We start from the raw sequence: 12,928 nt of genomic DNA on the forward strand, positions 1-12,928 counted from the left end.
AATTAGTATCTTTAAAGTTTTCAGGGGAAGGAGGGTGGGAGGTATCTGTATTACCTTATCAGTTCAATGGAACTCAGTGGAAAAGCAGAAGCACCATGTTTCTCTAAAAACTAAATTCCCATTATTTTCACTGGTACAAAATCGGTGTATTCAACTTCCCCCCTCCCCCAGTATGTTTCAAAACTGAACTTATGATATAAAAGCAGTCCAAGTAGGTTCTTACAAAGTGCGTTTTATAGGTATGCGGGTGATCTGGCAGCATTTTCCTACCTACCCCTACCTGGGCTTCTTAATGACGAACTAATTTACTCCACCTACTTCTAACGCTATGCCAGGGGTATTTTAAACAGAAAGATTAATCAAATGAACCTATTTTAACAAGACTTTTATTGAAAACATACACAAAGTCAACAAGTTATTTAGCTTCTGAATGTACATATTAGGGAATATTCATATTAGAGAAGGGTATTTTAAGAAATGGGAAATACAACCAACATATGCTGTAGTTTACATTACTAAGGCATTTAGGCTTAAGAGCAGGTTACAGTGTGTGTCTGTGTGTGTATCTATATACACAAACGCACAAACACATACGCACAGGTTATCTGATTTGAAACTGTACAGTGCTATGCAAGTCATTATTTTTTGCTTTTTCTATTTTTTTGATGCTAAATTAAGCTTTTATGCAAAAGGTAGAGTTGTTCACAGAACAGCAGTTATAATCTACTCTTCAAGAGTTTGCTTACAATTACAATACTAACGATGCACAAACCCCACCCCACCCCACCCCCGATCTTCATGGGAAAGTTCTCTCTTACCAAAATGAGGCTCAAGTAAGAAAAACACTAGTTTGCAAAGGCACCGTGGAGACAGGTTTTAATACATTAAATACAACATGAATCATTCACAATAACAAGTTTAGTGTTTCTGGGAACTTTTGTAAATACAACACAGTTGGTCACACAAAAATGTTTCTGTTGATTTGTCTTGGCAACTCAGATACATCAACAGTGTAACAGCATAACAGCTTTGTTCCCATCTGACAGAAAATAATGGCAGTTCTGCAAGGCAAATGTTAAACCTGACCGTATGTATTTATTAATTCCACAGTGTTTTGACAGATTATAGGGGATGCAACTTAAAGGATGCTGACACGCTCACTGAGGGCTTTCATTTCTGTTTCTTCTAGCTTGGTGTTTTCATTATGGTTAGCACTTGGACTGATCAGGTGTGCTGGATACTGCAATCCATGTTCTCCGGAATACTGTTCCCATCGGGAGTCATCACTTTCATGGGTGATGTAACGTTCCCCCATTTTACATTCAAGTTCCCTTAAATCTAACCAGGTTTGATAGTCCTGAAACAAAATAATAGTATTAGTTTTAACACTCCTAAAATAAATTATGTTCCCTTCTACTACCAACAATACGTGAAGCGCTGTTAACTCAGCAATCTAAAGGTCACGCGTCCCTACTGCTCCAGAATGGAAAAATCTTGTAATTAATAAATATGAAACCTGCCTACAGAGACAGGTTTCATTTCTAGAGAATTATCTGATAAATTAATTTAGTTAAACTTTGCAGTCAGTATAGTATGGACATGTTACAGGTTGTTTTGCAGAACGTATCAATAGTCTGCAGATTTCCATAACATCTAAATGAGGCATGGGTGGTAAAACAATTCCTTGCACTAGTCACAAGATAAAAAAGGAAGAAGAAACATCTTTAAATCATGCATATATATCTCCTAGTGATCCATACCAGCTAGTCAAGACAGTTGTTCCATCTCAGCATAATGGTGCAGAATACAAATTCAGCTTGGGCTAGAAAAAATCTGCTTTTTCAAACTTGGGCTATTACTGGTGTGCTCAAAGAGATGTATACGTCTAAATATCAAGGTACTTTGGAACTCCATGTTGACAGTCAACACTAAGGCGGCTGAAACTGGTTTGGGTCTCACGCTGTTTAGACCACCATGTTCTGCAGCCTCTGGTCTGCCTAAAGCATATCTCAGGTTTAATAATTTCTTTTTTTTATTCCCACCCAAAGCATCTATGAAGCTGCAGTAATAAAGCCAATCCTAGCCCCATGCAATCTAACCTCTGCTCATGATTCTGTATCCAGTTTTCTTTTTTTCTCCTTCACCTTGTTTCAACCTAAGACACAACCCTGGTCACCTCACCAACGCACCAGAAAGCCCCCACACTGTAAATGCATGAAAGCCTTCATCCTTAGTATCTCACATCCTTTGGCCCACTTCTTACACACAACCTCTCAGAAATCACGTCTAAGTCTCACTGCCCCGCACCACTGTGATCTTTCCTTAGCCCACGAGGTTGGGCTCTTCTGGAAAGAGGACTCCTCTCATCCTTGGTGCTAGAGCTGCTGCTGTACTGCCTCACCTTTGTTCACCTCCACTCACTATTGCACAAGTAATAAAAGTGGATGTTGAGAGGCGAAGGACTGTAACCCATCATGTGAGACAGCCAGCATCTTTGCTGGAGCCCTTAGCCCAGATCACCTCTGTGGTCCCCAGAGGCTCAGACAAACGCATCCTGCAATGGTTGCCAGGGAGAGGAGCAGTCTTGGAGGGAAAGACTAGAGAGTGACAGGATGTGTCGAAGGAAGAAAGCAAGCCCAGGGGAATTGTCCCTGGGGAAGGCAGGGTGCAAGGTGGGAGGTTGCAGCCGTTTTCCTCCTACACCAGCAGGTCACCTTCTACTTTGAGAAACAGTTGCAAATGTAAGGTACTGGAGTAGGAGCCAGTTCTCGGTTTGGATAAAGATTCTTTTGGGATTGTGAACTATGCATCTGACCTGTGCCATGATTAATTCCCTACATGCAAATGTGGAGCCCTTGGAGATCCCATGAGCTGATGCCCAAGCCTGGCTTCAGCCCCTTCCTGTCCCCATGGAGGTGCTCAATGCCCTGGCCGGGGGTCCTCCCCAGCCTGCCCTGCTCCCTGGCTGGGGGTGGTGGGACGGGCCACGGCTGCTCATTGTACTGATGCTGTTTTAGCTCTTTCAATGTACGGTGATTTGGCTGCTGCCAGGATAAGAAAATTAACATATGAGGAGCAGAAGACAGTGGCTGCTAGCATCTCAGAAATTCATAACATTTCAGTTTTCAGCTGAAGATTTCAATTGAAGGTGGTGAATGAATTTTTCCGGAAAGCACACAGCTTTGCTAGTTCTTCTGATGACCGTGAAGTGGCAGCCCATTGATTAGTTTTGATAAGAAGTGAATAAGGGTAGACTCCAAGCAATGAAAAAAAATGTAAGTCAAATGACTATAAAGAGTTCTTTTTATATATATTATGTTCTCAGTGGACAAACAAGATAAAATATTTTTGTAGCGTATTTTGAAAACATGAGAGAGTTCAGTATTAGAATCTAATACTTAAAAAATTAATTAGAATATATATGGTGAAAGATTATGAGGTTCCCAGGATCTGAAAATATCTTCAGGTTTGTAGATTTGCTTAGGTTCTGTTGTGCTTAAGGATGAAATCTTTTTATATACTTAGAGCCTAAATACATAGGAAAAACCATGGAATTTGTAGCAATACCTGTAACCACGGGTGGCTTAACGTCTTGTCCACACTGTAGCGCTTTCTCATTTTCACTTGCAACAAATTATTTATGAGATCAATAGCTGGAAAGAAATAATATTAAAAAACAGCAGTTTAAATATATTTGTTTCAACTGGGGCATACAGAGAGATAGACATGACAGTTGTAAAAAGAGGACAGTTATCCCTCCTTACTCCAGCTTTTTACAAACCACAGTCAATGGTGACGCCTCTGGAGGTACCCATGCAACCCTCCCTACTGGGATTACAACTGCTTTACTGGACAGTTGCCTGCCGCCTAGTATATTGTCCACCTCTGTGTGTTCGTTTGCAGGCATGCAGCAAAGTCTGAAGATAATTCTCACTCATGTCAGACGGATGTCGTTGCCAGCTAGATATTGAAGGAGCTGAATAATCACCTTGCCTGTTTTAAGAGCAGGAAATGGGACAGAATTCTTTAAAGTGGTACATCTTTGCTATTTTTTACCAGGAAATCATGCAATCCAAGAAAAGCTGCTTTGCAAGCGTAAGAGTTCTGAGTATCAGAAGTCAAGATGCAGGCGATCCGTACTGGCAAGAGACGGACAGTGCTGTGTAGGTTAAAGCAGAAGCTAGGGAGTTCAGTACAGATGGGCTGAGTGCTGGAACTGAAGGAACAAAGGATCTCCTTAGGAATCTGGAATAGTCTGTTAATGCGAAAACTCTGAATTTAACTGGTATTAAATAAATTTTAGAGGTTCAGACACTGATACGGTTCTGTGGGACTATTCAAAGGAAATAAGGAAAGATCCTGGTTATTCTCTCTCTCCCAGCTTACAGAAAAGCGATCCTGCCCTGCAGTGTCCTGACAGCCGCTATCTAACGTAATTTGGTCTGGGTACAGTTCATACAAGATGTATTAACAGTAAGATTAATGTTGACTCAATTTCAGAATTTAAAATAAAATTATGGTAATTAATAGTTTGATGATTACTTTTTGAGTTGTACTGTTTAAAAACACTGGAGATAAAAAAATTTGGAAGGTATTTAGTTTAGACATACAACTCAAGTGTGATTCATGGGACCAAACTGGGGCACCAAATGCTAGGAAATTGAATTTTCTGTCTAGGAAGATAAAGCAGTTTTGAGGGAAGGGGAGCAACTAAGCTGTATTTTAGATTAAATTTTATGAATTTTCACTAGAGACTGATTTTTTTTAAAAATCAGGTTTTAAGTAATCCTTATGAGATGTTATAGGAGCTTGATAAAATTTGACAATATTCCTCTGTAAAATCAATACTTCAATAAATGCAGAGAGTTAAGAAAGACCACCTACGGTCTACACATCATCTACAGAAATCCAACAAGGAAGCAACCTGTATGCAAACTCTGGGACGATGGTACTGCTTTTCCTAACACTTTTTTGGGCTCCTGTTTACTTCCCATGACTTAAGGTTTGCATAAGTAGCCAGCTGATGGCTTATCAAGTTCCAGGAGCTGGAGACTTTGCTAAAGGAGATAAACTAGCCAACTGCTCCAGTAGCATGACTACTGGTCATTCAGATAGGTAATCATTCAGCGGAATCCCCAATAGGAAGATTCAAATGCAGCTTTAAAAAGCTGTATGCCCCCTTGATTTTAAGAAAGCTTGTTCTTTAGTTGTGTTTTACTGGAAAGACCCTCCAGAGTGCTTATGGCAGTTTATTAGTGTGGCAAATAATTAACTGTAGCAAAGACACAGTAACAGTTTTCATCCTAAGTACCAAATTAACCCATGCTAATGACAGTTTTCATAGGAATGACTGCTTTAACTCAATTAGAATACAACCCACGCATTAACACAGAGGTTTACGAAATATCTGAAAACCCTATTATGAACCTACCATTCATTTAGTCCTACCATACAGACTTTAGCTTTCCACATAAGTTATAAAAAAGAAATCACCTTACGAATATCAAGAAAACCAGTGACAAATTAACAATAAATTTATACTTGGTCCAGAATTTTTAAAGTATACCCATAATATCAGCTGCTTTTACAGCCATCACTTCCTAAGCCCTGTATTCTTCCAAGTATAGCTCTATTAATTAGTGGTATAAATTCTTCATATACATAAACTCCTTTCCTATTGCTGTCAATACAGCTTGGTTGACAAATACCGTAGTATACATGCAGTTATTTTGGCAAAAAAAAAAATAAATTTTCAGCTGGCAGAGCTTATTATTTTCAGGGACATGGATTCAAGAAATCTTTGGCAATTATAAGCTGCACCTTTACAAGAGAGGTTTTCTAATACTATCTACCCTAGCAAACTTGTAAGTAGAGCCAAGACCTTAGTTTAAACAGGTAGTTAAAAATTTACTGAGGTAGAGAACATCTTTGAGCTATAACATGCATTTGACCTCCTCATACTTAATGCTTACTCATGTGACTTTCTCATTAATGTGTGAAACAGAGTTTCTACCCACATTATGCTGAAACAAGTCTAGATAAATACTGGCTTGAAGGCATCTGTGGTATTTATTTCTTACTCAAAAGCAGTGTAACAGGCACACTGCGATAAAACCTAATGCATGGCAGAAATCGCAGTGTTTATTCCCAGATTATTTAGTAGCATGAACTAATGTGAGGCACTTAATAGTCAGTGCACACCTCAGATAGCTCATCAGGCTAGTAGTAATAGCTGTGTTCGTAGCTTATGAAAAAAAAATTATAAATACAATGAATTATGAAAACTCCACAATGGACCAAAACACACCATGAATAATCCAAAGCTTGACACAGCATATTTTAGGACCATGCAGTTCAAAAGAACAGCCACCAGGCTGAAGACATACTAGGTAAAATACACTAACAGGCAGAGGGACAAAATCCCTCAGGGAGTAACCTGTAGCTAAGTCAAAATAAATCACAGAATCATAGAATCATTAAGGTTGGAAAAGACCTCTAGGATCATAAAGTCCAACCATCGACCCAACACCACTATGTCCCCTAACCCATGCCCTGAAGTGCCACGTCTGTACATTTTTTGAACACCTCCAAGGATGGTGACTCCACCACCTCTCTGGGCAGCCTGTTCCAATGCCTGACCACTCTTGCAGTGAAGAAATTTTTCCTAATATCTAATCTAAACCTCCCCTGATGCAGCTTGAGGCCATTTCCTCTCACCCTATTGCTAGTAATCTTCTGAGATGATGCAAATTTGGTGGACTTGATGGTCAAAGTTGGAAACAAACAGTAATGGTGTTGTAAATAGCTCTATATTTGACAGATGTGAAATTTAAAGCTATAAAACAGGAGCGAATTCTGTGAGCAGATTCCTCTGTATTAATATCTAGCAAAATTCCACAATGAAGTCTGAATTAAGCTCAATTTGCCATACAGCAATTCAGTGAAATTGGAAATGTAAGCTGGGCTGACAGAACAGAAATACCAGATTGGGCAATAAAATGTTGAATGGGTGTGACAAAACCTGGTTTTATACAAGATACCCAAAGTTTACCTCAGAAGCCACCCTCTACAGCAATGCTTTAGAATTCAATTTAGACATAGAAACACAAACTCAGTTTTTGGAGAGTATTCTTTCAAAAGACAGAAGCTATTGGAAAAAGGTGGGGAAATGCAGCTGCTTAGTGGGGGTGGAAACCAGAACTCCTTATGGTGGAATCTGTGAGATTGTGTGTGTGTAAACACACACATCCAGACAATCTCTGAAAAACCTTAAAATGTAAAGTAATTGGGTTTGCTGAAGTTAGAGAAGGGATTTTGTGCATGAGGGCTAAGACTTGGGAAAAGATGCTCACAGAAATGTTCTGAATGGATCATCAGCTGGGAAAAAAGTACACTTCTGAGAGCTACAAAAATTGAAAGGCCTTAGTTTTTATAGGTTAAGTTTTAATGGGGGAAGAGGACAGACAAAGCATTACACAAAAAAAAGTGCTAGAATTTCTCAGCAGAAAGAGTTGATGAGATAATCCAGATGTTAGGACATCAGACTGACATGCTATGGAGAGAAAAGAGTCCTAGTCAATGACTAGACCACATTCCTGAGCGGCAGAGAAGAACAGAAGTGTTGATAGTGACTGAAAGACATTAGATACTCAAAAATATTATCCTCAAATGGATTCTGCCTTCTTTCTTGGCTTGTAACTGTAAATTTTTATTTTTAAATTGCTAGAAAATGCTACAGAAAAAGTAACTCAAGAAAATAAACTAACACAGACTACGCTATTATATTCATGGTATACTTTTCCTCCAAAATACAACTTATTCCCATGTTTTTGCTCTGAACGTGCCAGACTTTATTTTAATTGTATTTTTTATATAATCATGCAGTTTAAGCTATTATGGGTCATGTGTAAGACCAATAACTGAGTAAGGCACACAGAATGGGAACACTGAGGCTACTTTACCACTGTTGTCACTTTTCCAGGCACAATTTTTAGGTATGACCTTTTGCTACCCTCTGCATTCCAGCTCCCAAATTAACACTGTTGCTTGGCAATATCAGAAAAATCATCTACTGAGCACTAAAACCAAAGCGGTGATAAACACAGCATCATTCACTCTAATTGGTGCACTACCCATTAAATGTAAAGAAATATGTGATTTTCCTAAAAAGTAAAATATCTGAGCTTTTAATTCCTCTCTGATTGTAATAAAAATAGAAGTAAACATGGTGATAACTAAATTTAGCTATTAAACTTTTTACATGAGTAATGGTCTGAAGAGTGCTGAAATAACTACAGTTGCAAGAAGTTTTACACCCGATTTGGTGCTCTGAGCCAGAGTAGTAATCATAACCAACGAACAAAAGGCTTGAGTGCTCTTCTGCTTCCCTCGGTGTCGATTTTTGCAATAGGAATGCAAAAATTCCTAACACTGCTTTCATTAGCCACTCTGTGACAAACTATATGCCCTTTAATAAAATCGTTTCATGGACACTGGCAATACAATTGGTTGATGATCACTTCCCTTAATCTAAACTGAAAATTGCATAACAAGGTAAAAAACCCACAACTTTTGAAACAGTTATGGTTCCACTAAAAGTACAAATGCAGAGTTTCAAGCAAATGAGTTACTGCAGTTTACGAAGCAGCTAGCTCAGGTGTGTCAGCTGCGTTTATGTTTGTGGTCCTCACCTGGCACAGTTGTGAAGTTACCCTCCTGCCTCCATCTATTGTTTTAGGATGCCTGTCTTATCTGCCATCATTTGCTTTGGGCATCAAGCAGGATTGTTGAACAAACATTTATTTCTTTTGCCTTTCTTTTTTTTTTTTTTAAGCTTAAATAGACATGTAATTTCTTCTACTACTTCTCACTCTTCTACAGCAGTGTTTCTAGGATTATCGTATTATGAACATTCATAGCAACCAGTACTGACATACTTCAGCAGTAAGAACAGAACAGTCATACATATTGCATTTGATATGGTAGGACAGCCTGAGCATTTTTATTGGCATGCATAAATCAGAGTTAATATTAATTCTTTTAGATGGTAGCCAAGCTCTTCAGCTTCAAGTTCACTGAATTCTCAGTTTCTGCCTGCTGTTACTGAGGCATGGAATATAGTCTCTGGATGAAGTTATCACTTTTAAAATCTAGTTATAATGTACAATTCATAGAGTCTTTTGGACATATGAGAAGAATGCAGGAAGTAATGGAGAAAAAGAAGAATATTTACGTTAGTTTTACTTATGGTAACCTTTGGACAAATGGCTCCTATTTTTCAAATTCACACAGCATAACACTTCAAAAAGGTCTTTCTTATCTGCATTAAAGATAATATTTATTTTGCATTTCTTTTATCTGCTACAATACTTGTCTCATCAATATTGGTTTCAATTTTTTAATGCTATAGCATTGCAGCAAAATTTTGGTTGAAGGCTTCTGTGAAGACTGGTTGTTTATTATGTGTTAAACTTCTCTTAAATATTTGCACAAGTCTTTAAATGTCAATAAATATATTGGACTAACTGTTGGATCTTCAACATTTTTTCTTTCTTACAAGTAAAAATGTAACTTAAATAATTTTGTTTTAATTTCAAAGCAAAGAATAATGCTTCTTGCAAGAAAGTATCTGTGTAGATCCTTTAAGACAGTGATTTCAATCATACCAGCTTGAGAGAGATAGGTTGATCAATGTTTATTTACAAAGACTTTGCTGGATTCTGCAGCAGCATCCCATTTCACACTGCGATATAACTCCCTTGCAAGCTTGAGTGGAAGAACTAGTTGATGATGATTAATGTCCTCGTGGGAGAACTGTTGCTATGATACACATTCCAGGAAATAGTTAAACAAGAAACTGACTGTGCCTTTACATTAAATCTATTATGGATCTTTTTATGTGAAAACTAAAAAAAATTAAAAAAATTAAAAAGTAATCAGAGTCATGTATGTTAAAACTGAGGTTGAAAAATGTTCAATGATTAAGAATAACTGGCAAAAAGAATAATGTAAAAGATATGGCAGGCTTAATCTGTTTGGGAAGCTCGAAGAGCCCATGGCAAGCTAAAGGAAGATTTTTGAGTGCACCGCTGTAACCTGTTGGGATCGAAACTAACTCTCTCTCTGAGTTTTGTAGATTTACAGCACTTAGTGCAGAGAAATTAATGAGCCCCAGCATATTTTAGCTAGAAATGAGCTTCATGCTATCATAGTTCACATTTAAATACACATACCCTTTCAAATCATTTTGATTTGCAGTGTTGAGTAAGCAACTTCATAAAATCTTTAAAATCATCTGTGTTTTCCCCCCAAATGCTTCTATGATTTATAGCATCAATTATGATGGTACTGTTCAGAACTGTAATCCAGATGAGATGTATTAGGACACTGGGTACAGATTTACATGTTAACCGTGATATGTGGTCACAGATAACAGAAACTGGAGGGGCCCAGGCACCTGCCTTCTTGTGACCTGAGCAGGAGTGTGGACCAGAGTAGCTGACGTGAGAAAAACGCTCCTTTATTTCCCCTAGCAAATCGGGAGTTTCAGTTCCATTTTGAGCTCTAAAAGTCAGCATTATCAAGCAATAACTGGACAGAGATCTAGGCTCCCACTCCCTGTGTCAAACATAATGGATCTGTTCAGACTTTTATCAGGTTTTCGTTTAGCACAATAGAGTGGCTCATCAGTTGGGAATTAAAAATATATAATAAAATCACAATGTACAAGCAGATTTTAACTTAGTAATTTGTTAAAGGGTGTTCTTTCCCACCCTTCTGCATACTTGCAGCCTGATATCCATTAACTCTTAATGAAGGCTGTGAATCTATGAAAGGAGAGATAACACCCCAGTAAGGTGAGTTTTCTGTAGGTGCTCTACTGAAACTTCACCCCTGAATGTAGAAATTGATCTTCTGTCTACCACAGTAGAAACCTGTGGGAGACAATTTCTTGCAGTCCCTTCTGTGTTGATTGCTGTTTGCTTATCTCTAGCGCCAGAAAAAGCATTGCTGCCAACAGATTCTGTCAGCTTACATATCAGAAGTGTGTGGAGGTTCAGGAGGACTTTGGTGTGTAATTGTGCAGATTTATAGCTTCTTTTCCCTCCCCCCCAACAGATCTCATCAAACTTCATCTGCCATTGAGATAAAACAACAAACAATGCTCTCAAAGCATTTTTCAGCGGAGAATCTCACATGGCTATAGTACATATTATAGTAAGCAGCAGGCATGCTTCTCTAAGCTACCATTAATGTGTAAGTTAAACATGTCATCTGAAACTCAGAAAAACTGTACTGTAAATAATGGAAACCATAAATTCTAATGTTTTAATTCAATTTGGTACATATTACAATTCAGAAAAAAGGTAGGACTCTGAGGTTTATAATATTTCCTTTACTTTAAGGCTTACGAAGCAACCTTGCAAAAGTTAAGGACATAAAGAAAATGATAAAATAAAAATAATTAAAAAAAAGATAAAACCCAGAGCAAATCAAGTTGCCTGGAAATGTTTGTTATGTATGAGAAATGTTGGTGAAGCTAGAACTGGTATTTTTGTTAAATGCCCTACTTCGTTGTGCGCAGACAGGTCTTTAATAGAATTAATTTACCTTCCTTAAAGATGTTCATAGTGAATTATACACACTGTTCTTTTACTATCAAAAGCTTGTAATGACATTGACCAGAACTCTAGTATCAGAAATTCTCACTGGCTACCTCCAAGCCCTCCCCCCACTGCAGAAAGTCTCTTCTATGATACTTTCTCACATTGTTCTTGAAACCTCATCTGCTAGGAATTGTTCAGTATCTTTTTTATCTTCTCCACAGAAGGACTATCAGGGTTCAGCATCCTACTGAATGGAACCTAAATTACTGGCACAAGTAGAATAAGAAAAAGGCTGCAGAGGCACTCGAGCTGAAAGAAGAGGTATAGAAATAAATATAAGCAACACTAGTTCCAGCAGCTGAGGTTCCCCACAAGACTCTATAGCAACCCAATCTGCAGGTGGCTGCGTGCCTCCTTCAACACCTCCTGCAGATCCCACGCTGGAGGATTATGCCATACGCAGTCTTTACATACTCTGCAGAAAACATCTAAAAAAGCAGCTGATAGCACAAAACCGAGACTTCACGTTATGGTAGATTATGATACCTTGAAATTTCAAATCTTTTTTCTTCACCAGTACGTACAGGGAAAAAATTATAAAAGCAAAACACAACTATTCTTTTTTAGCATTTATATAAAAAGAGCCACAAGCAGATATTACCTTCGTGAGAAATTTCTTTCCATGGATTAGGCGGATACATGAAAGCAGCATTCTGGATTTGGTCATGTATGTCTTCATCTTCATTGAATGGAAAGGTACCACTGAGACTGACATAAATGATGACACCCACAGACCACATATCCAGAGATCTGTTATAGCCTTTGTTTCTCAGCACTTCTGGAGCAAGGTAGGCTGGCGTTCCTACAACCGAACGCCTAAATGATTTCTCTCCAATGATTCGGGCAAAGCCAAAATCACAAAGTTTTACCTGTTTGAAGGAGAGTATAAGAGTAAGACAGACATTTTTATTATCAAATACACAGTTGAGGAACTTTTATCATGCTTTAGTAGCAGGATACATCTCTACTGTTCCTTCAGGATACTTTTTTTAAATTCCTCTTTGAGAGGAATACCCTTATTCCACCAAGACATTAGGCCACATTACCAGTCCATTGCCTCTCCTGTATTCCTTCATTCCGTGAATAAACCACGGCAAAAGCAGTAACACAGGACAGCTTAGGATGAAAGAAATACAATTTTGGATGGGCCTAACAGCTCAGGCTCTCAGTGAAAGTAGTAATACAAAGTAATATTAGTCATTCATAACATAAAAACATGGCAAAAAGAAAAATTGTTTTACCTATGGCTTTTACCTTAAATC

General features: G+C 38.1%; 1 protein-coding gene across 6 annotated transcripts in view; it reads right to left on the reverse strand.

Annotated features, from left to right (window-relative positions):
- Nucleotides 1–859: 859 nt before the first annotated feature.
- The window catches only part of PRKD1 (protein kinase D1), a 141,887-nt gene continuing 129,818 nt past the window's right edge, over nucleotides 860–12,928 (reverse strand). For 5 of the 6 annotated variants that reach the window (XM_064460183.1, XM_064460185.1, XM_064460184.1 and 2 more), the window contains 3 exons: nucleotides 12,268–12,535; nucleotides 3,568–3,653; nucleotides 860–1,357 (listed from right to left, as the gene is read on the reverse strand). In XM_064460183.1, coding sequence (XP_064316253.1) covers nucleotides 1,139–1,357; nucleotides 3,568–3,653; nucleotides 12,268–12,535 — 573 coding nt within the window. In that variant the 3' untranslated portion in view covers nucleotides 860–1,138. The remainder of the gene's footprint in view (nucleotides 1,358–3,567; nucleotides 3,654–12,267; nucleotides 12,536–12,928) is intronic. The other variant, XM_064460188.1, reaches the window with a different exon arrangement.

This window comes from Phalacrocorax carbo, chromosome 9, assembly GCF_963921805.1.
Source record: "Phalacrocorax carbo chromosome 9, bPhaCar2.1, whole genome shotgun sequence".
NCBI classification, from domain to species: Eukaryota; Metazoa; Chordata; class Aves; order Suliformes; family Phalacrocoracidae; genus Phalacrocorax; species Phalacrocorax carbo.